At 52.0% G+C, this 20,529-nt stretch overlaps 10 protein-coding genes across 10 annotated transcripts; 7 read left to right on the top strand and 3 right to left on the bottom strand.

The window, feature by feature from the left end:
• Positions 1 to 339: 339 nt before the first annotated feature.
• Positions 340 to 1,817, top strand: N7473_003725 (bifunctional ornithine acetyltransferase/N-acetylglutamate synthase; the record flags this gene model as incomplete). Its single annotated transcript, XM_057149665.1, has 2 exons — positions 340 to 824; positions 884 to 1,817. 2 exons carry the CDS (start codon positions 340 to 342, stop codon positions 1,815 to 1,817), a joined length of 1,419 nt encoding a protein of 472 aa, XP_057013319.1.
• A 172-nt stretch (positions 1,818 to 1,989) lies between these two features.
• N7473_003724 (uncharacterized protein) lies at positions 1,990 to 2,771 on the bottom strand (the record flags this gene model as incomplete). The annotated part of the gene is made up of 2 exons (XM_057149664.1): positions 1,990 to 2,121; positions 2,181 to 2,771. The coding sequence occupies 2 exons, from the start codon at positions 2,769 to 2,771 to the stop codon at positions 1,990 to 1,992; spliced, it is 723 nt and encodes a 240-aa protein (XP_057013318.1).
• A 2,181-nt stretch (positions 2,772 to 4,952) lies between these two features.
• Positions 4,953 to 6,239, top strand: N7473_003723 (uncharacterized protein; the record flags this gene model as incomplete). Its single annotated transcript, XM_057149663.1, has 1 exon — positions 4,953 to 6,239. The coding sequence occupies one exon, from the start codon at positions 4,953 to 4,955 to the stop codon at positions 6,237 to 6,239; it is 1,287 nt and encodes a 428-aa protein (XP_057013317.1).
• Positions 6,240 to 7,397: 1,158 nt separating this feature from the next.
• On the top strand, positions 7,398 to 8,178 carry N7473_003722 (putative cell wall protein; the record flags this gene model as incomplete). Its single annotated transcript, XM_057149662.1, has 2 exons — positions 7,398 to 7,484; positions 7,567 to 8,178. The coding sequence occupies 2 exons, from the start codon at positions 7,398 to 7,400 to the stop codon at positions 8,176 to 8,178; spliced, it is 699 nt and encodes a 232-aa protein (XP_057013316.1).
• Positions 8,179 to 9,225: 1,047 nt separating this feature from the next.
• On the bottom strand, positions 9,226 to 10,409 carry N7473_003721 (ATG3/ATG10 family protein; the record flags this gene model as incomplete). Its single annotated transcript, XM_057149661.1, has 2 exons — positions 9,226 to 9,772; positions 9,859 to 10,409. 2 exons carry the CDS (start codon positions 10,407 to 10,409, stop codon positions 9,226 to 9,228), a joined length of 1,098 nt encoding a protein of 365 aa, XP_057013315.1.
• A 454-nt stretch (positions 10,410 to 10,863) lies between these two features.
• On the bottom strand, positions 10,864 to 11,822 carry N7473_003720 (putative cyclin; the record flags this gene model as incomplete). Its single annotated transcript, XM_057149660.1, has 2 exons — positions 10,864 to 11,508; positions 11,565 to 11,822. 2 exons carry the CDS (start codon positions 11,820 to 11,822, stop codon positions 10,864 to 10,866), a joined length of 903 nt encoding a protein of 300 aa, XP_057013314.1.
• Positions 11,823 to 12,849: 1,027 nt separating this feature from the next.
• On the top strand, positions 12,850 to 14,238 carry N7473_003719 (uncharacterized protein; the record flags this gene model as incomplete). Its single annotated transcript, XM_057149659.1, has 1 exon — positions 12,850 to 14,238. The coding sequence occupies one exon, from the start codon at positions 12,850 to 12,852 to the stop codon at positions 14,236 to 14,238; it is 1,389 nt and encodes a 462-aa protein (XP_057013313.1).
• A 542-nt stretch (positions 14,239 to 14,780) lies between these two features.
• Positions 14,781 to 16,236, top strand: N7473_003718 (Protein transport protein SEC61 subunit alpha; the record flags this gene model as incomplete). The annotated part of the gene is made up of 4 exons (XM_057149658.1): positions 14,781 to 14,950; positions 15,061 to 15,161; positions 15,234 to 15,401; positions 15,469 to 16,236. Exons 1-4 carry the CDS (start codon positions 14,941 to 14,943, stop codon positions 16,234 to 16,236), a joined length of 1,047 nt encoding a protein of 348 aa, XP_057013312.1. The 5' UTR covers positions 14,781 to 14,940.
• Positions 16,237 to 16,289: 53 nt separating this feature from the next.
• On the top strand, positions 16,290 to 16,688 carry N7473_003717 (Protein transport protein SEC61 subunit alpha; the record flags this gene model as incomplete). The annotated part of the gene is made up of 2 exons (XM_057149657.1): positions 16,290 to 16,543; positions 16,607 to 16,688. 2 exons carry the CDS (start codon positions 16,290 to 16,292, stop codon positions 16,686 to 16,688), a joined length of 336 nt encoding a protein of 111 aa, XP_057013311.1.
• An 886-nt stretch (positions 16,689 to 17,574) lies between these two features.
• N7473_003716 (pyridoxal 5'-phosphate synthase subunit PdxS) lies at positions 17,575 to 19,089 on the top strand. The gene is made up of 3 exons (XM_057149656.1): positions 17,575 to 17,879; positions 17,948 to 18,130; positions 18,255 to 19,089. Exons 1-3 carry the CDS (start codon positions 17,778 to 17,780, stop codon positions 18,882 to 18,884), a joined length of 915 nt encoding a protein of 304 aa, XP_057013310.1. The 5' UTR covers positions 17,575 to 17,777; the 3' UTR covers positions 18,885 to 19,089.
• Positions 19,090 to 20,529: the final 1,440 nt, after the last annotated feature.

Below are 20,529 nucleotides of genomic sequence, written 5' to 3'. Positions count from 1 at the left end.
TACTGTAGAGATCATGTGAGCATTGGCGAAGAGAACTCAATTCCGGGCTGTCGAGCTATTCTTAATTCTCCTAATTCTATTCTTCAAGATAACTCTCACTGTCTGTAAAACACTGTGTTCTAGCTGTTCGTCTTCTCTCTTATCGATCGTTGACAGCAGTGGACTGAACACCACGCCATTCCGTGCCGAGTCGGCAGCTCCGAGACCGGTTAAGGTTATCTTTTTCTGCCCGCAGTAAGTTGACTCATCTGCTTGAGCTTCCCCAAATCCCCCTTCATAAGTCGCCGTGACTGACCGTGCCATTGTGATTCAGCCTTGATAGCTGTCAAGTCCTGACACATGGTTTCCAACACCCAGCCCGCCACAATGGCGGTTAGCTCCTTTGCGCGCATGCTCAAGGGCCAGGTCCGATGCTACTCCGCACCATTGGATATGGCCATCCCGGCCTCCAAGCAGCGCTATATCCCTACGTCCGGCACGTACCCTAAGGGATTCAAAGTGTCTGGCACCCATATCGGTGTCAAGGCGTCCAACACCCGCTTCCCTGATCTTGCGCTCATCGCTTCCGAGACGCCTTGCTCGGCTGCTGCCGTTTTCACGACCAACAAGTTCCAGGCTGCGCCGGTGCAGGTTAGCCGGCAAACATTGAAGAGTCGCAAGGGTGAGGGGATCCGAGCTGTTGTCATCAACTCCGGATGCGCCAATGCTGTGACTGGCAAAGGTGGATTGGAGGATGCAGTTCAGATGGGTCAGACTGTGGATGAGTGCAGTGGAGCTGAGAAGAACAGCTCCCTCGTCATGAGCACGGGTGTCATCGGACAGCGGTAAGTCCTCCTCCGAATAGAAGCGATGTCAGCTATATACTAACGCTTCTTTGCAATAGCCTGCCTATCAAGAAGATCCTCGACCGCATCCCTACCGCACACGCCAACCTCGACTCCACACACGATGCCTGGTTGAGCACCGCTCGTGCGATCTGCACAACGGATACCTTCCCTAAACTCCTCTCTCGCACTTTCACTCTGCCCTCTTCTCCTGGCCATACCTACAGCCTGGCCGGTATGACCAAGGGCGCGGGCATGATCCACCCGAACATGGCCACCCTGCTCGGTGTTCTCTGCACAGACGCAGCTGTCGAGCCCGCAGCTCTCCAGTCCATCCTCAAGCACTCTATCTCCCGTTCCTTCAACTCGATCTCCATCGACGGTGATACCAGCACCAACGACACTATTGCCGTCCTTGCCAACGGTGCCGCCGGCGGAGAGACCGTTCGGGCTCCCGCCTCTGCCTCCGAAGCTAGCGCCGACTACCAGGCTCTGCAGACCATCTTCACCGACTTTGCGCAGGAGCTCTCGCAGCTTGTCGTCCGCGACGGCGAGGGTGCTACCAAGTTCGTGACTGTGCGCATCCGCAACTCGCCCGACTACGAGTCTGCCCGTCTTATCGCTTCCACTATTGCCCGCTCTCCCCTCGTCAAGACTGCTCTGTATGGTCGTGATGCTAACTGGGGCCGTATCCTCTGCGCTGTTGGTTACACCCAGGGTGTGAAGGATGGCGTTGTCGTGCCTGAGCGTACCTCTGTGAGCTTCCGCCCTGTGGACGGCAGCCCCATCCTCAAGCTGCTTGTGAATGGCGAGCCCGAGGCTGTTGATGAGGAGCGTGCTAGTGTCATTCTGCAGAATGAGGACTTGGAGATTGAGGTTGACCTTGGTGGTGGTGAGAAGGGTGCTGCTGGATGTGGTGGTGAGGATGCTGTCTACTGGTTCTGTGATTTCAGCCATGAGTATGTCACTATTAACGGTGACTACCGTACTTAAAAGTGTCAAGTATATACCTAGCCAGATTTCTGTTTGATGGCGTAAAATCATTCCCGAGCTTCGAAGATGATGACCTGGATATACATGGACCATGTGGTATCATTGTAAAAAGAGAATGTCCCGCCCTGCTGCTATACTCTCCGCTTGCCCTTTTTGTTGTCAGACAAACCCATCAAGACTTCACTGGGCCCTTTGCATCAGGATGCTGGCTTGAGCTAGACTCGCCTGACCCGGCCGGCTTGAAAGACGACTGATAACTAGGTTTATACAACACCTGGACCAGAAGAACCCCAATAATCGAAGCCTATATCATGTCACATCAGCCATCCTACCACAAATCCAACACATTGTTTCAAAACTCACAAGAGACAAATCAAACCCCTGCGCAATATTAACCTCCCACTCCGGCCTCTTCCCCATCCCCACATAAACAAGATAATACCTCTTAACTTTAATCGTCATAACAAGTGCACCCCCAAAAAACACACTGGTCCTATACTTCCAAATATCATTCCCGCGCACCTCAAGCTTAACCTCCTTCCCGCCATCCACCACATTGCCAATATAAACGTCAAACTTATCCTTAAGCAAATGTCCCTGCGGCGCAATCGTCGCAATACTTTTATCATTTGTATTGGGGAGACTGACGAACCATGTGACGCCGGCTTTTTTGCGATGCAGTTCGAAGATGGGCAGGCCCGAGGCATCAATGAAACTCATCGTGTTGCTCCAGGAAAGGGTTTTGCCGTCGACGAAGAAGATTTTGATTGGTTGGGCTGCTTGCGAGGAGGAGGAGGAAGAGGAAGGTTGGGGTGCATTTTCTAGGTAGGAGATTGTAAAGTCGCTGCCGGAGAAGCTGATGCTGTGTGGGTGGACGATGAGGGTTGTTGGTGCTGTTGCGATGAGTTCGGGGCGGATGGCGATGGGTTGTTTGAGGGGTTCTAGGGTTGTCATTTTGATGGATTGATCGGGGTATAGAACATTAAACCTAGAACAAGTTTGTTGAAAGGGAATGTTTAGGTATTTGTATCATATTTAATTCCTGACCGATTTCTATCCTTGGATCGTCCATGGAGAGGGCTATCCTTGCCTTGTACGGTGAGAGGGCAGGGCACATGGTATGGACCCCAATGACGATGCGATTTTATTGCGGGAGGTTTCCGAGAAGTTCTTGTAGTGGAGAACTGGGGCATCATCTACGTTTCTTCATTGATCAGTCGAGTAATAACTATGATGGGTCTATGGGGCTGATTGAGCTGCGAGGGGCTGAAAAGTCTTGGGAGCTTGGGGGCCGGAAGATGATCAGCAAGATGGAACAATATAGTCTGGACATACCCAGTTTCTATATCCAGATATTGAATATATCATTTAGGGCTGATTCATTGCGAACTACCCATTAAAATGCGAGGTATACCCGTATTCAACGTATTGTGCAGTTCAGTGGCCATAACCTTAATGTTCGGCGTTATCCACATTAAAGTTGACTGCGACATGTGTTTGTCTGAATATGTATGCATTTTAAGGTTCCCTACATTTGCAACTTGGTATTTCCTTGTCCTGTAATTCAATCTTATCAGCCAATTCTTGCTCTAGATCGGGTGATTGCGGAAGATTGCATGTTCAAAGTCCCAGTCTATATTTGGTCATAGGTCTGACACAACCTGCTATAGCGCCTGGTCGTTGGAGATGTGACTAGCACATGAGACGAGACAAAAAAGATTCTTGAGAGGTCGATGCCCGGGTGGATCTAGGAATAGGATACCTAGTCTTCTGTGAGCCTTTTCATCTTCATGGATATGTGGTGGTTGCTCATCCATGGATGTCGACCGCACGGAACTATATATCGGGGACATGGCGGGAGCGAGCAATGTAAATGGATGGACTCGTCACTTTCTACAATGACATGTGATAGCTTACCAGACTTATCGAAGCAGCATGCGACCACCTGATGTCCTAATCATGGCAGAAATATCTAAGGTGATTGATGACCAAACCGAAAGCTACGTAAAAACCTGTTACGACGATTTTACTACCTAAGCACCCTGCATGGCCTATGCTAGACGCTAATGACTATTTGACCAGAGATACCTTATGCGGCCGCTTTCGTGCAAGACCCGATATGGAAGTCTACATTCCACGCATGACCCTCGGCGGCAATTGCGGGGAGTCATAGTCCGGGTCTGGAGTATCGAAGATTATTGGAGTGTTGGGGACTGGAAACTGGAGAAATGGGGGTCACATCCGCATCCCCCTTTTGACGTCATTTTAGTCTGGGTCATCTGAAGGTCTCGTCCTTTGTCGCCGCTGGAACCCTGGCCACTTGAATCTTTAAACTAAATCAATCCCAGCTGGGTTATCCTCATATCTCTTCATTCTTTCACCCCCTTGGTGATGTGATATGGTCAACCTCGGCACTCCGGGGTGGTCTTCCAATACGGAGTACATTAAACTCATTAAACTTCACCTCCACAGGAACAACCCGTCCCTCAATGTAGTGGGGTGACCTGCCACTGGTGGAACAGAATCTCAAACAAAACGGTCTGGCACTCGTTTGTTTGAAAGCTGCCCAATTTTTCATTTTCCAGTTCTTGCTTGTTCCCACGATATCTGAGCAACCAGTGGTCGAGGGACGCGTGGTCGGCAGTCTGAGCAGCGAATCTACTCGTTTCTTCGTCGGTGTCGCATTCAGACTCGCACATACGGTTGCTGTGTCGCTATCTCGTCCATACCGCCTCTACCACCTGTCCTATCCAGGTGCATTTCAACTATTAACGACCCATATCGACGGGAATTTCAATCATTAATCTTGTACTGACCGTTCCTGACCGCCTCCCCACATGTCCCCACTGCAGCTCTCCTGCAGTACGATCCGCTCGTCACATTGACAGCTAACAACGGACTGAATTCTCCTCACAGAAGTCCACCAGCGGTTTCCTCGGCAATTGGTCTACGAGGCTTTAATCTGGCTGCTTTAGACTCGCGTGGTGCTTGCTACGTTGCTGGTGACCTGGATCCACTCCTCCCCCTCCCCCGAATCCCCAGACCCGCCATCCGTTGGCATTTGAAAGCCCAAGGAATTCGCTCTACATCGCACCACACGACCAGACAGCACAGCCCTGGTCCCTCCCTCTCATCATGAAGACTGCCGTGTCCAAATTGCCTGACGGCCATGGTTGTGTCTATAAGGAGGTACGCTTTTCGCCAACGGCAACCCCTGTTCGTCGTGCGCAATCAGTCTCTACAAGTACCCCGTCTATGAACTCCAAATACCGACAAACGCGGATCCCCCAGGTTCCCCAAGACCCGAGCTTTGGCTTAGATACATCATATATCGAGCAATCGCGCGAGCTTCTCGAGAACCAGCGGGCGCATCTGGAAACCGAGCGGGCGCTGTTCGCTCAGGAACGACAATTATGGGCGAAAGAAAGGATACTTCTGCGGACGAAGATTGCAGAGCTAGAGTCTTTGTTGAAATCTCAACGGAGCCAATCTATCCTCGCAACTGGGCATCCTCCCAAGCCTGCATTTGGAACACCGCAGTACTTGGACTCCCATGATCATCTCTCCTCGGCACAGGTGTGGGAAGGGTCAAGTCCAGGAAGTCGACCGACGAGGGTATTCCGCGACGAAGAAATCCTAGTTAATGCCCACCTATCGCCGATTAGTGAAAGGAGTGGCAGTAACCCTCCGTCCCTTGATGCGGCACTGTCACCACGGGCACGGGCTGTAGACGCCTCTGGCGCGACTATCAGCATCCCCGTGCCCATCGAAAAGCTTGACAGCAGACTGGATGGGATCACACTCAAGTCCACTGCTTTGCCACCTGGGGTGGTTGCTCGAGTGATCACCCCACCCTCCCCGTCGCCCCTAGAAACCTCCTCCCCGGCTTTAGCCACCGCCCCTTCAGACCCTGCAAGGCCGGGGATGGAACATCGAAACAGTCTCAAGTTGAAGCTGTCAGAACTGGGCCGACCCAATGAGAACCTTGTCAGGGATGCTGGCCACACTCCCATGGCGATCATCGAGGTAGATGACAGCCAGCGGACCACCAAGGACGCCTCCCCCGTTGAGATACCCCCGTTCCAGGAGGAGGAGGCCCCTTTGGCACCGATGGTCACCCACGTCCACCAACCCTCCGAACATGCGGAGTCCTACTTTCCCGACCTACCTGACGATCCTGCGCTCACCGGGCCCCTGGGTCTGACTAATGATGAAGAGCACGATAGCAGCTTCCTGAATGAACTTGATACGCGACTTCTAGACCAGGCTAAGCGTATTCTGTCTACCTCGACGGTATCCGATGGAGAAGAAGAGCCTGATCCAAAAGCACCCAATCAAGGCGAACCAGAACCGGAAATCAAATTTAAGAATTCGACGAATTTTGGCACAGCATTTGGAATATCAAATTTTGGGAAAATCTGAAAAGAATCATCTTGAAGCACCATTTAACGTTGACTTTCGTGTGATCTATCTAAATTTGGGGTGTTTGTCGATACTTTTCATCTGATTTTCATTTCCCCTCATCTGAGGTTGATCTCATCTTCATTTACTCCTGTTTTTTGGTGATGCACACCGTTGCGACTACCCATTCTGATGTTTCTTAAATGCGGCGATGCATGATGACCTGATGAAGATACATTGAATATCTTACAATAAATGTTGTTTCCACCTTATTCCACATGTCTTATCCGTGTTTCCAGGGTGATGCCTTCTTTCGTGCATTGATATTGCCTAGAGGGCCCAGGCTCTTGACCAGGTTTATATGGTAATTTCCCGCTGTCTTTGATATTGGAAGTTCCTTGCGTGTGATTTATCCACCCCCGTTCGAGTAGCCCTATTGATCTTACTTCAAATTTGCCGCGCAGGCGCCTCCTGCAATGGGGATTGGGGTTGTTCTGCTCCTGCGATTGGTCCCCCCCTTGCATTGTCTTTGCAACCTTCATCTCCCCCCAACTCCACGTGTAATTCGATTGCTCACGATACTCACAGACAGCGAGGATCGGGACAATCTTACCCAGACAGAGGACCTCGACAGCTCGGATACTCGGCCATTTCGGGCGCGTGCATAAGCTTCTCTTTGGTCGCCTGGGGCTTGCATGATCCTGTCCCAGGATCGCGAACGATGTCAATGCACACTAATCACGGCCGTCGTGCCATCGCCAAGATGGCCGACAAGACATGACTCCTCCTATCCCGTTCGTCCATCTGAAGCAAGAAGTTCATTTACCCCTGGTACCTTGCCGATCACCGTCCTTGTGGCTGTCACCAAGGAAAAGCCACCCAAGGGCTAGTCTGTAACCTTGCAGCATCCTGGTTCCTGGGCTGGCCCTTGGCTCACCTCCGCATCTCCTCACGTCTCTAATTTCCTCGAGAACTCGAAGACATTGTCTCTTCGAAAACTACATAAAGACCATGGTTTGTGGCCCTAACCAGTCTCTTCTCCATCCATTCCACATCAGAGTCTCGGACAGTCATTCTTTCTAGCCCTTCGCTTCAACATTCGTTTTACTCTTCTCAACACTCTTTTAATCACTTCTCCGGATTTATTACCTTCAAGCTTTATACTCCCCTTCACCAAAAATGTCTCCCAAGTCTTTCACCCTCTCGGCCGCTCTGTGCCTCGCTCTAGCCATCGGCCCCGCCACCGTCCTGTCTGCTCCCCAGCTGGTAAGTCCCGAACCACATGGACATCGTTCACAGATCATCGTTCATATCAAAAAGATCGACAAACACTTACACTGCATATCAGGGCGGTCTCCCCCTCCTCGGCGGTGACAAGACCCAAGACGCCGCTCCCACCACCGGTGACAGCGAGCACGATGCCGGCGCCGGCTACGACGTCGGTATCCCCGGCGGTCCAGCCGTTAAGTTCGGCGCTGGCACCCACAGCGAGACCCACGGCCCCTGCGGTCCCGGCGTAAGCAGCGAGCACGACGCCGGAGCTGGCTACGATGTTGGCATCCCCGATGGTCCTGCTGTCAAGTTCGGTGCTGGCACCCACGACGCTTACCAGGCCAATCCATGCCCTGAGATCGTCGAGGTTCCCACCGCTACTGAGGTCATCGTGATGCCTTCTACTACGGAGGTCATCGTCGAGACCCCTCCTACTAGCACTTCCACCTACGTCCCCGTCATGATCCCTCCTACCTACACCACGCCCATCTCTATTCCAACTCAGGCTCCTATTCCTCTGTACACGCCTCCTGCCCCGGTGCCTGTCCACTCAACTCCGTTCATCCAGCACCCTGCTCCTACGGCTATGCCCTCGTCTGTGCCTGTTTTCAACGCTGGTTCCGCGGTGACTCCCGGCTCGTCCTTCATGGCCATTGCTCTCCCTGTTATACTGGGGTTGTTCTATTAAGTTACGACCCTGACCCGGTTTACGGATGATGCAGTGATGTGATCAAAGAAGCCCCCCCTTCTCGTGGATTATCTTCATGTCCTCGGTGATTCTGCTGTATCTGCTTTCTGTCATTTTGTCTTTATCTGGTCTCTGATGTATACGAGTCCTTTGGGCTATCCTCTCCCTGTCACATGTCTTTCCTTTCGTGTCTACTTTTGTTTTTATTTATTACATGGTTGTCTCCCATTGGGTTGATGTACTAGGATACTTGGTGTCTGGAAAGCTATACTTGGTTTTGTTATATTGTTGGATGTTGGACCTGGTTGTTACTGTTAGGAGAACGGGTGTGCGATGCAAATTCCGCCCTATGTCTTTAGATTAGACGCTGCACGATACTTCTTTTGTGTGGGTGTGATTTTGAATACATTGCAGTTTTATTTTTTACTTGAGGACATGCATTTGTCTTAGAAGACTTTGCCCTTGCAAAGTAGCATTTGACAGTACGTACCCCTTCAAAAGTAATCTCCCAGCTTCCAATTAGAAGACTGACCCTGGTAAACGGTGATCTCCCGCAGGTCTGGTTTGAAGAATTGCGGGGAATCGACGCGAGGGATCATGCTGCAAGGCATGACATAGTACGGTCTTTACGGATGTGATTTATCACCCGCAAAATGGCACAGAGACTGGATGGAACTCGACTACGGACTACAGTATGTAATTTGTACCTGGGAAATCATCGAAAAGAAAAAGAGTATAATTCTAAAGCGCAAAAGCGCAACACTAGTAATTTGCCTGGTACATAGCAAAATATTATAAAGCAGAACAGAAAAGAGAAATTTGTGCAGCCTGCAGCAAAATATCGAACGCCAAGTCATGGTCATGTCATGCATATCACGTATCTCCTGGAGGCGGTGCTTCCTCAACCCTCGAGTCCCAGGGAAACCCAACAGGTAAGAATTAACCAGCTCGCACAATCCGCGAGAACCAACACCTGCCGAGTATATCCCAAGGCCGAGGACCACGACGAGAATGGCTTTGAGTAAGGAGCATTGAAGAGACCCTCATTTAGACTCCCATCGTATGGTCGTGCTCAATACCAGGTGTAACACTGGCAATGAACTTGAGGAACACAACGAGATACTGATCCACGCGGATAGCGACCTGCTCCTCCTCATCAGCCTGCAGGACTTCCCACTCATCACCGCCGGGCTGCTGCTGTGCATGTTCGCTCAGCGACAAGCCCTTGGTATCATCGACGAGTCCCTCGAGGCCACCGCTTCCGCCAGATTGTAGGATGCGGTTTGCTTGCTCGCGCGACTGGGTCTGCTTCAGCTTTTCCAGGCGGAGCTTAAGAGCGGCATCGGCGCGGTCGAGCATGGTCTTCATTACGGAGGCGTGGCGGCAGGGATGGACGGTGGCCATCTTTACGCTGCCGTCGAACCAGGGGAAGTCCTCCAGTGTCACGGTCTTGTCTTTGTAGTCGCCGACAATGTCCTCCATCATGAGGTGTGGAGGGAGGGGCTCGGACGGAGACAGGTAGCCGGACAGGTAGAGTCGTGGTGTCCGGTAGAAGTTCGAGTATGTAATATAGAGGGTATAAGTGCGAAGGGGCCTGAATAGATCGTAGAACGTTAGCACCAAGCATAGACACTCCCAGGCAGCTGCGACAAAGCTAGTAATCAACGGATCCTGACTCACTGTGTTGTCCCAGACTGTCCAGCAGGCTCACGAATAATTGCCTCTTCATCGTCGTCGTCATCCTCCATATCCGGAATCTCCTCCTCCTCTTCCTGCTCTCCAAGGTTCCCAGATTCATCCACCGTCCGTACATCGCGGATCTTGGCTTCTTGCATATCACGGTCCGCAACGGTATCCCGGCCACCTCCAGTCCGGAGCCAGCCATCATCTCCATCCCCTCCTGATGCACCCTCAACACCATCCCCAGCCAGCATATCTCTCACGATCTCATCCTCATGGCCCGCATCCCCGGCAAAGTTATCATTCAAACGCCGGTGACACGGCACACCGCGAGTGACAAGGAATTGCTTCCCAGGGGGTAGATAAGAGACCCGTTTGGCGGGGCTAGATGCATCGGCCCAGGACCATGTGGGAAACTTGTAGACGAGATAGTCACCGGCAAGGACGAACTCTTCCGGAGTGATTTGGCCCGTTGCGCGAAAGGTTGAAGTGCGGGAGACCGGGGCCAGACGGTCGCGCCAGGTAGATAGTGTTGAGTGTAAAATGTTCATTTTGTGTAAGTGGAATATCTATGCGCTATTGAAGGAGAGAAGGAAGAGTAGGTAGCAGCGGCTTTGAGATGACGAGGCGGGGAGGGGACAACCTTGATAAGCGGTGGAGCACATGATCGGCCCCGCGTGAGCTCATCGATGTCCCTTTCAGTTTGGTTCCTGCCGAACTGTCCACTCGTACCAACCTTTACTTTCCCTTCACCTGATTCGTATCTCCTGCTTCTGGCTGAGCCTCATGAACCAGCTGGTTTGCGATGACTCGATCAGTGGTCAGGTGCTCCATGCAGTATCTGCCATACACTGCCGTTTGGCTCCCCTGGGCTTCGTATGACGGTTGTCATATGTCCAAGCTTTCAAAGAGCATACAAACAGCCCGATTTATCCAGCAGATTTAGCCGGGCGCGATGGAAGATATTGGCGTCCAGTATATGAGAGTTCCAACACTTAAGCCAGCTCATTCACCTTCGTCCATCATCCGTCGTCGCTCAACCTCCGCATCCACCTCATCTATCACCATAGGAATCGCCTTGTTCTTCCACAACTCTGTCTCTTTCCGCATAAAACCCTCAGTACTTCTCATTCCCACCACCAAAAACCCGAGCTCCTCACGGTCAACATCAAACACCTCCCACCATTCTCCATCTACCAGCTTGACCCCTTCCTCCCGCGTAGCAAGATAGATAGCCGCCACTGCGAGCGCGTTCGGTTGGTGTGTTACGTAGAGTAGTTGAGGCGAAAGTAATGCAGCGTTGAGATGCTCGAGGACCCGGCGCGAAACGGCAGGTCGACTCACACCCAGTGTTTGGAGGTAGGTGAGGGCAATGGTATGAGGAAGGGCAACGTGTGTATCGAAACCGAGGGTGCGGAGGATAACCGATTCGACGCGCAGGAGGACCAGTCGACCGGCTTGGTACCCTCCTTCAGAGAGGACGTAGGTATCTGCTGCGGGTGGCTGTTTCGGAGCCCCGCGTGGGTTCACAAACGACAATGGTGAGACATCTTGGGAGAGAAGGAGATTATAGACATTTAGAATGGAGCGAGGTGAAGTCGGCTGGAACGATAGCTTCGCGGTCAGGTAGAGAGAGGCGGCGGAGACATCCTAATGAGCTCTGAGTGAGAGGAGAACAAACAAACCCGGAGCAGATAGATGCATACCTTGGCAGAATAGATCCGCAAGCTACCCCCATCTACACCTAGCCAGAATCGCGTAAAGATCACAATTGCCTGGGCGATAATATCTTGCGATAGATGTAGCAACACACCGGCTGCTTGTGTGAGTTGCGCGCCGGCGCAGCGGATCGAGGTTTCAAGGTCCGTGGGCACTCCGTCGATAGACGAGGACGAATTGGAGAGCTGATCGGGGGTCGCAAGAGCGTTGGAGAGATGTTTCAAGCCGGTATTCGTTTGAGCCATGGTGGCAGAGATTGCAAGGCCGTAGTTGCAGGACTCGAGCTGGAAGCTTGAGATAGAGAGATGCAAGGAAACGCGGCCCGCGGTTGTTCCATTCCGAATCGAGTATCAAGCTTAAGCATGGTCCCGAACCGCATACAATCAAGTATTTACTTCATATCTAAACGAGGAGGCGAGAAGCTCATGATCCTGTATCAATGCCGAAACCTGAAATGTTTTTGTAATAAGGTACTCTCTAGGTACAACGGTCCGATTTGAGATATTCTGAAGATCAAGTGTTATCCTGAGACCCTGAGATCGAATACAAGAATGATTACTCGGCCCTAAAAATCGCTCTCTACGATGTCATACTCCACATAATTGGATTAATGGATACCGCACCTCTAGAATTCGAATCAGCTTTCCACTTTGCCTTTAGCTTAGCAGAGTCGAGGGGTTAGAGGGGCTACAGAAGTTTATACCTCTACAATGCCACGCTGCATTAGCGACATTGAATGGACAAGCCAGGCCCTCAAAGCTTCCCAATTACTTCACAATGTCAACGTAGACTACTCTCTATGATCTTTATTTTGTATCATCATTCTAGTTGTTGCATAGGCAAAGCATTCCATAGTGGATCTTCGGATCACCGTTGGATAGCCCCAGTGGAGAAGTTGCCGGGGTTCAGCCACCGCTATTCTTCCATAGTCCCCCAGCCTCTCAGTTTATTTACTCGGTAGTCTCGCGTTTCAAAAAGAAAGGGACCTAGATTTTCTCAAGTCCAACCTCCGTGCAGTGACAAACACACTATTGAAACTACTATCCTTCATTTTGATCCTTACTATCTCGGGGCCGTCTCGTCTCCCTTCTCTCCCTCAGTGATCGCCAACCCCCCTCGCGGACACTTCATCAATCTGCACCACTCCACCTTTAGGCTCTCGAGTCCCCCTCTGGGTCGTACACCTGCAGCGCCACTGCATCCCTCTTCTTTTCGATTCGACGTGGCATTCCAACCTAGACTGGCTCCTGTTATCCAGTCCCCCTCGTCGTCATGTCCTCCGATCTCTCCCACTCCTCGACCTCCCTACATTCCGATGCGTCACCAAGACCTCACGAGACCGTTGCCTCGTCGCCCCTAACCTCGGCGATCCCAGTGACCTCGTCCCAGAACCGATTTCACAATCTTCCTTCACATCGTCGGTCAAATACGGAGTATATTGCACGGCCCCCTATCTTTGAAGACGACGTCTACGATCCGAAGTCAAACAACAATTCCCCCAAAACCCGAGCGGCTCCAGCCTGGACGGATACTTTCCCGAAAAAGAAGCTTGAAGCTCGAGCCAGAATCTTGTCAGATTGGTTCCAGGGCAAGTCAGAGTTGGGCGATTTGGCAATCAGCATGCGTCCAGACGGCCATCCCAACGTGGCTGGGATGGAAGCGTCCCGACCCGGGGCAGGTTCCCCGTCACATCTCCGCAAGAACTCGGCTCCAGGGACCGGGCGATTTTCGTTCTTTGGGCTACGTCGACCCGCTGAGCAGAAGCTTGATTTCCCAGAGCCAGCAGATGATGAGATCTTAAACCTAGACATCTCTGCGGCTCTGTCCTCCCCCGATTCAGACTTGAGCAGCGATGAAGCTCTGGATAGCCTTCGCGATCAAGCCACCACCGTTCTGCAACGCATGCAAGAAGCATACAAGCAAAGAACCTTTGCCATGCACCAGGCCTTGGCCGACCGGAATGAAAAACTAGAAGAGCTCGAAGAGACTCGTGCACGTGTGGATCACCTCAAGATGCAGCTCGACGGCATGGCCGCCAAAGTGCTGGATCAAGAAAAGGCCATGAAAGCCATGGCTGAAGAGCTCGAACAAGAAAGGCTCATGCGCCAACGCGAGGAGTCTCGCAGTCGCAGCCGTACCATGCGTGCAATCCCTCCTGAAGATGAGATCCCATCGCTTGTGCTCCAAACTCCTCACCGCGGCGGCAAACGTACCAGCCATGGAACGTTTACTAGCGATTCGGGCTTCGAGTCTGGCGACGAGAGTGTGGCTGATAGCGTCTTCTCACACAAAGAGTCTCTCGAGTCACCGACATCTACTTTGAACGCCCCATCGCCGAACCTCTCCCAAGTGGCCTTGTCCGCACCGCCGTCCTTTCCGCAGCCGATGCCCTCAATCCAGAAGAATCTCGTCGCTGCCACTACAAATCCCGCACCAGCGCGTTCATCAACGTATGAGCGGGTCATCAAGGGCATTACCTCGACCCGTTTGGGCAGCTCTTTCGTTGGAAATGCCAACAACTGTAATATTTGCCATGGCATTCCATCTTCGGAAGCGTGGAGCGTGATGGGAGTGCTCAAGGATGAAAACCGGGGTCTCAAGACGCGCCTCGGAGAATTGGAATTGGTCATCGATGACTGCTTGGGTCTTGTTGGCCCTTGAACACGTCACTAATGACTGCTTATTATGGACATCTGCCCGAGAAAGCTCTTTGCGATTATGGTTGAACATTTTGGGGTCCAGAATCAGGACCTGGCGTCTGTATAGATAGATCTGTCTATTTTTATTTTGGCTAGAGCTTATCTATGATGCTCCGACGATAGGCAGCTAAAGGCACATATGGGAGAATGCAGAAGGAACCTCATTTTCCTTAACCCGAGCGGCTGTTTGAAGCTCCGTAGACCTTGTTCCCTGTTGGGACTGACCCTTTTGTAGTGTGGGGATAAGCTCGGGGCCGTCTACACCGGGGTATCGGGGCACGTTGTGTGATTGTAGCACCAGGAGTGTTTATTATGGAATGGGAAAAATGATAATAGCGATTGACATATAAACTGGTAAAATTGCGCAAATCGCGAATCGTCTATTGTACGTGTTCTCGTGGAGTCAACGGGGTTGCTGATTTAGGCGTGTTTTGCGGCGAAGACCAAGTGGCCTTAATTAGCGCGAAGCGAAAAGTGGCCAGCGAGACTCTTCCCTCCTCTTCCTCCTCCTCCCCCCATCTCCTATCCGACCACCTCTTCTTCTCCCCCTCTCCTTTTCTTTTTCCTTTCCTCATATCTTCATAACCTTTTCGCTCCTTCGGCTGGTTTACATTCCCAGCTTTCTCTATTTCTTTTTTGACGGATTGGGAGGAAGATAGTCACCATGAGCGGCCGTGAGTTCCCCCCCCCCCCCCCCCCCCCCCCAGCCCTTCCAGCACGCGATCGTCGCAATCAACCTCACATCGATCTCAATGGATCAACAAATACTAATCTATCATTCTAGTACGCTTCCTTGACCTGATCAAGCCCTTCACGCCCCTCCTCCCGGAGGTGGCGGCGCCTGAGACTAAGGTGCCCTTCAACCAGAAGTTGATGTGGACGGGTGTACGTTGCTCCTTGGATTGATCGTGTGGACTCGAGGAAATATCCGGAAATCTAACTCAATGCCTCTCACAGTTGACTCTCCTCATCTTCCTGGTCATGAGCCAGATGCCTCTGTACGGTATCGTGTCTTCCGACACCTCTGACCCCCTGTACTGGCTGCGTATGATGCTGGCCAGTAACCGCGGTACCCTGATGGAGTTGGGTATCACCCCCATCATCTCCTCCGGCATGGTCTTCCAGGTATGATGCGAATCCATTCAGATTCGATGACCGAACACACACGAGCTAACACGCGCCCGTCTCCTAGCTCCTTGCCGGTACCCACCTCATCGACGTCAACCTGGACCTCAAGACCGACCGCGAGCTCTACCAGACCGCCCAGAAGCTTTTTGCCATCATCCTTTCCTTCGGCCAGGCCTGTGTCTACGTCCTGACTGGTCTCTACGGCCAGCCCAGTGACCTGGGTGCCGGTATCTGTGTTCTCCTGATCGTCCAGCTGGTTGTTGCTGGTCTCGTCGTCATTCTGTTGGATGAGCTCCTCCAGAAGGGCTACGGTCTTGGTAGCGGTATCTCTCTGTTCATTGCTACCAACATCTGCGAGTCCATTGTCTGGAAGGCGTTCTCCCCCACCACCATTAACACTGGCCGTGGCCCTGAGTTCGAGGGTGCCATCATTGCCCTGTTCCACCTGCTCCTTACCTGGCCTGACAAGCAGCGCGCCCTGTACGAGGCCTTCTACCGCCAGAACCTGCCCAACGTGATGAACCTGCTGGCCACTCTCCTGGTCTTCGCTGCCGTCATCTACCTCCAGGGCTTCCGTGTTGAGATCCCCGTCAAGTCCGCCCGCCAGCGTGGCATGCGCGGTTCTTACCCCGTCCGTCTCTTCTACACCTCCAACATGCCCATCATGCTCCAGTCTGCTCTGAGCTCCAACGTCTTCCTTATCTCTCAGATGCTGTACTCTCGCTTCTCCGACAACCTGCTGGTCCGTCTCCTCGGAGTCTGGGAGCCCCGTGAGGGATCCGCCCAGCTGTACGCTGCCTCTGGTATCGCCTACTACATGTCTCCCCCCTGAACTTCAAGGAGGCTCTCCTCGACCCTATTCACACCGCTGTCTACATTGCGTTCATGCTGGTTGCCTGCGCCCTTTTCTCCAAGACCTGGATTGAGGTCTCTGGTTCTGCCCCCCGTGACGTTGCCAAGCAGCTCAAGGACCAGGGTCTCGTTATGTCCGGTCACCGTGAGCAGAGCATGTACAAGGAGCTCAAGCGTGTTATCCCCACTGCTGCTGCCTTCGGCGGTGCCTGCATTGGTGCTCTTTCCGTTGCCTCTGACCTTCTTGGTGCCCTCGGCAGTGGTACCGGTATCCTGCTTGCTGTGACGTGAGTTTTTCAACCCCCAATCATCCCATACCAATGTTTACAATTCGCTAACCCGCATGCTAGTATCATCTACGGCTACTTCGAGATTGCCGCCCGTGAGGGCGACATCGGCGCTGGCCTGAAGGGCCTCGTCCCTGGCAGCTAAACGCAGAACTGCCAGTTTCATTTTCTTTACGAACAGTATGATGGGAGATTGCATTTCTGTGGTCTTTTGCAATTCTGTTTGCTTCTTTTTGTCTCTTTAATTTGCCCGCTCTTCTTTATACTATCCATTGGGGATGAATTGGTGGGCGGCTCGATGTGACAAGACTGGGCTCAGCTACCCTCTCGGCCGACACTTCCAAGTCGGCGAGACTGAGGGCTGTGCGCTCATGGATGCCATTGATATCCATAGCTCGCTATATCTGAATGTACGAGGCTGAAGGGCCTCGTTATAGACTAGTGGGATGGTGGATAGAGGTACTGGGGGTGGTCTGTCCAGTCTTGTCGGGGACAGTGCAGCTGCCAAGGTCGGAAGCACCCTTTTCAGAGGGTCTGTAACCATATTTCATGTCAAAAATCCATATCAATCTATTTGTCTGATCAATCTTGATGGTGATAGTCCACGTATTGGGATGTGCTGTGATAATATAAAGGACATGATCAACTAGCACTAATGTGGGAATGTCTACAGCAACTCTCCGGTAGCCTTCCCGATATGATGAGCCACGTGAGTCATATTAAGATTTTACCCAAGATCTGATACTTGCAAGATCTTCGATCTGATTTCTCACATGACGCAGCCAATAGTTCATTTAAGTACATAAGAGTACTTGATGCTGGCCTGTCATTAGTAGGTGACTCGCCAGGGCTGCTAACTTACTTGAGTTGTTCCGGGCAGAGAACCGGTGGGCACAAGCTCTAAGATCTGTACTGTAATACGGTCTCATACCAGTTCCGCATGATCCCGGTATCCTCGGGTAACTTAGCGTCCCGACTTCGCGCGGCGAGCTTAAATGCAGACGAGGGGCAGCTCCGGCCTGATTGGCCTGAGGCGAAAACTTTGGCGGGGGAAACTGTGAAACTGTATTTCACCAGGTTCCATTAGTTATCGGTTGCCTGTTTGACTCACTCCAAGGCACTTGGCCATCCTCTTTAAACTCTCCTCTCGCCTCTTTTTCATCCTTGTACACTACTTCCTCTCCTCTTCATCTTCCCCGTCTTTCGGTCAATTCCTCCCCTTACGACTTTCACAATGGCCCAGAACGGTACCACCAGCAATGACTTCACCGTCAAGGCTGGTCTCGCGCAGATGCTGAAGGGTGGCGTGATTATGGACGTCGTCAATGCCGAGCAGGTACGGTCTGCCACGAGCATTGCGATCAATTGGTTTCGTTCTCCATTGCTCATTTATTCTATCTGTAGGCTCGCATTGCTGAGGAGGCTGGTGCCGCCGCCGTCATGGCCCTCGAGCGTGTCCCCGCCGATATCCGTGTCGAGGGTGGCGTCGCCCGCATGTCTGACCCCGGCATGATCAAGGAGATCATGGAGGCCGTTACTATCCCCGTCATGGCCAAGGCCCGTATCGGCCACTTCGTTGAGTGCCAGGTATGTCTCCATTTCATCTTTATTTCTCACCGGCACGACCGGCCGGAGAGGAGTGGGAGCATTGATCCTACTTAAAATCGCGGGGCCGCCGGAAACGCCGCTAACCCCTCCTTTCCCCCGCCAGATCCTCGAGGCCATTGGTGTCGACTACATCGACGAGTCCGAAGTCCTGACCCCCGCCGACGATGTCTACCACGTTACCAAGACCCCCTTCAAGGTTCCCTTCGTCTGCGGCTGCCGCAACCTCGGCGAGGCCCTGCGCCGCATCTCCGAGGGTGCTGCCATGATCCGCACCAAGGGTGAAGCCGGTACCGGCGACGTCGTCGAGGCCGTTAAGCACATGCGCACCGTCAACGCCCAGATTGCCCGCGCCCGCGCTATCTACACCACCAGCGCTGACCCCGAGCCTGAGCTCCGCGCCTTTGCCCGTGAGCTCGAGGCTCCCTACGAGCTGCTCCGCCAGGCTGCCGAGCTCGGCCGTCTGCCCGTTGTCAACTTCGCGGCTGGCGGTGTTGCTACCCCCGCCGATGCGGCGCTGATGATGCAGCTGGGCTGCGACGGCGTCTTCGTCGGCTCCGGTATCTTCAAGTCTGGTGATGCTAAGAAGCGCGCGAAGGCCATTGTCCAGGCCGTTACCCACTTCAAGGATGCCAAGGTTCTTGCTGAGATTAGCGAGGGCCTGGGTGAGGCTATGGTTGGTATTAACGTGCAGAAGATGCCCGAGGCTGACAAGATGGCTGGCCGCGGCTGGTAAATTATTTTTTCTTCTTTCTTCCTTTGCGCGGTGTGAGTTTCTTTTTTTCTCCGACTTTTTTTTACCCTCGTGCGTGCCCCCCATTGATTAGGGTTTTGTTTTTTCTCTTGGCCTGCAGGGCCGGTCTAAAAATTCTTGTATATGAGCCATGAACCGTTAGCTACTGCATGACAGACCAAAAAATTTAGAGGAGTTTCTGCTTGAATTCTTGAGATATCTCCCATCGTAACATATGAAAAATAATAAGCACATGATACTTCTTAAGTAAGAAGGTACGAGGTCAAGTTGCCACTGGGCCACCAATGGACCCGGTATCTCGATTAGGTCAGTTCATCCGCTGTGGATTGAAAGCCAACTTGACTGTAAGTACGGCGTACGCTCGGACAACCAAGCGGGGCAACCGCAATTATCTCAATTTATCTAGACTCGATGGCATTTCCATGACAATTGCCAACCCCAATAGGCGTCAGCAATCCAAGGTCGAAATGCCTTCCCACACAGAGTAACGGGAACCGGGTCGATCAGGCGGCGACCATCTAATAGGTCCTCCGCTCCGAGCCACCGATCGCCGACCGTTCTGGGGAAGGCAGTAGAAGAGCACCTACCATACTGAGCAAATAGTAATTGCAGTATTGAGGTCTTCGGAATCGGAAGGTCATTCCACCTCCTCCCCCGACGCGATCAAAGTCCGTGGTGCACTGTCACTGGTGTTTGGGCGGATCCAATCGCCGATTAAGTGGCCTTCGATGGTTTTCTATGAGAGATTCGACAATGTCACCGTGTGTACCCGTCCGGTGGATCGTTGTTCCGTGATGGATTGTGTATTGGTATGATTTATTACATACGATACGTGTATGTGCGGTATGTTCTCGGTGACGGATCCGGAGAAGGGCGTGTAGTGTGCATAGTTACGGAGGAGTGTAGGGCGTAAGGCGGGTGAGATTGAGAGTAAGTGAGAGGGTGATATTAGTTTGTTTTCATATGATTATGATGATTGGAATTTGGGTTATGCTATGCTATGCTGGGAATGGGCATAGCTTTCGGGCGAGATGGCTGGCCACAGGGGTCCTCGTGGGCTCTGTTGGATTTCCATGTATATTCGTGATCGGAACTTCATAAGAATATTGTAAGAGAAGGTAGATATAAAAGATGATGCAGGTGGATAGTTATCTACATCCTTAACCACCCACGGGCATCCTTCAAGTTTCTGTTTTCTAAGAGATCTTTCAAAATGTCCAAGGTTTTGAACCACCATTATTGATGGTCCGAGTTTATTCTTAGTCTACTTGGGATTGATAACATGATTTTGAAATTCTGTCAGTATTTTGGACTTATGAGCCCTACTGGAAGAGTCTAGCGTGTATTATGCAAAGAGCTCGATGTACATTTTCTTGGTATCATTCTGAAGGGGTGTGGCGTGTCGTGGGAGAAGCCACGACCATAGAGGATAAACTCCTCCCCAATGTTCGTGGGATCACTTCTCCTCTAATGAGTCCTTAGAAGCCATTTCTCGAGGTTCGGGAGAGCTCTTGTGGATTTGGAGCGTTTCTTCAGAAGGGAAGATGTGAGATCAGATCTGTGCAATTCATGGCGTTGAAGTACTCTGAATATCGAAAGATGAGAGAGATCTTCGGGTCATACAGAA

This window comes from Penicillium subrubescens (genome assembly GCF_028828155.1).
Source record: "Penicillium subrubescens strain IBT 31985 chromosome Unknown utg000002l_segment0_segment0, whole genome shotgun sequence".
In the NCBI taxonomy this organism is placed as follows: domain Eukaryota; kingdom Fungi; phylum Ascomycota; class Eurotiomycetes; order Eurotiales; family Aspergillaceae; genus Penicillium; species Penicillium subrubescens.
Note: the sequence above shows the minus strand (reverse complement) of the source record. Positions and strands in the feature narration are given on the sequence as shown.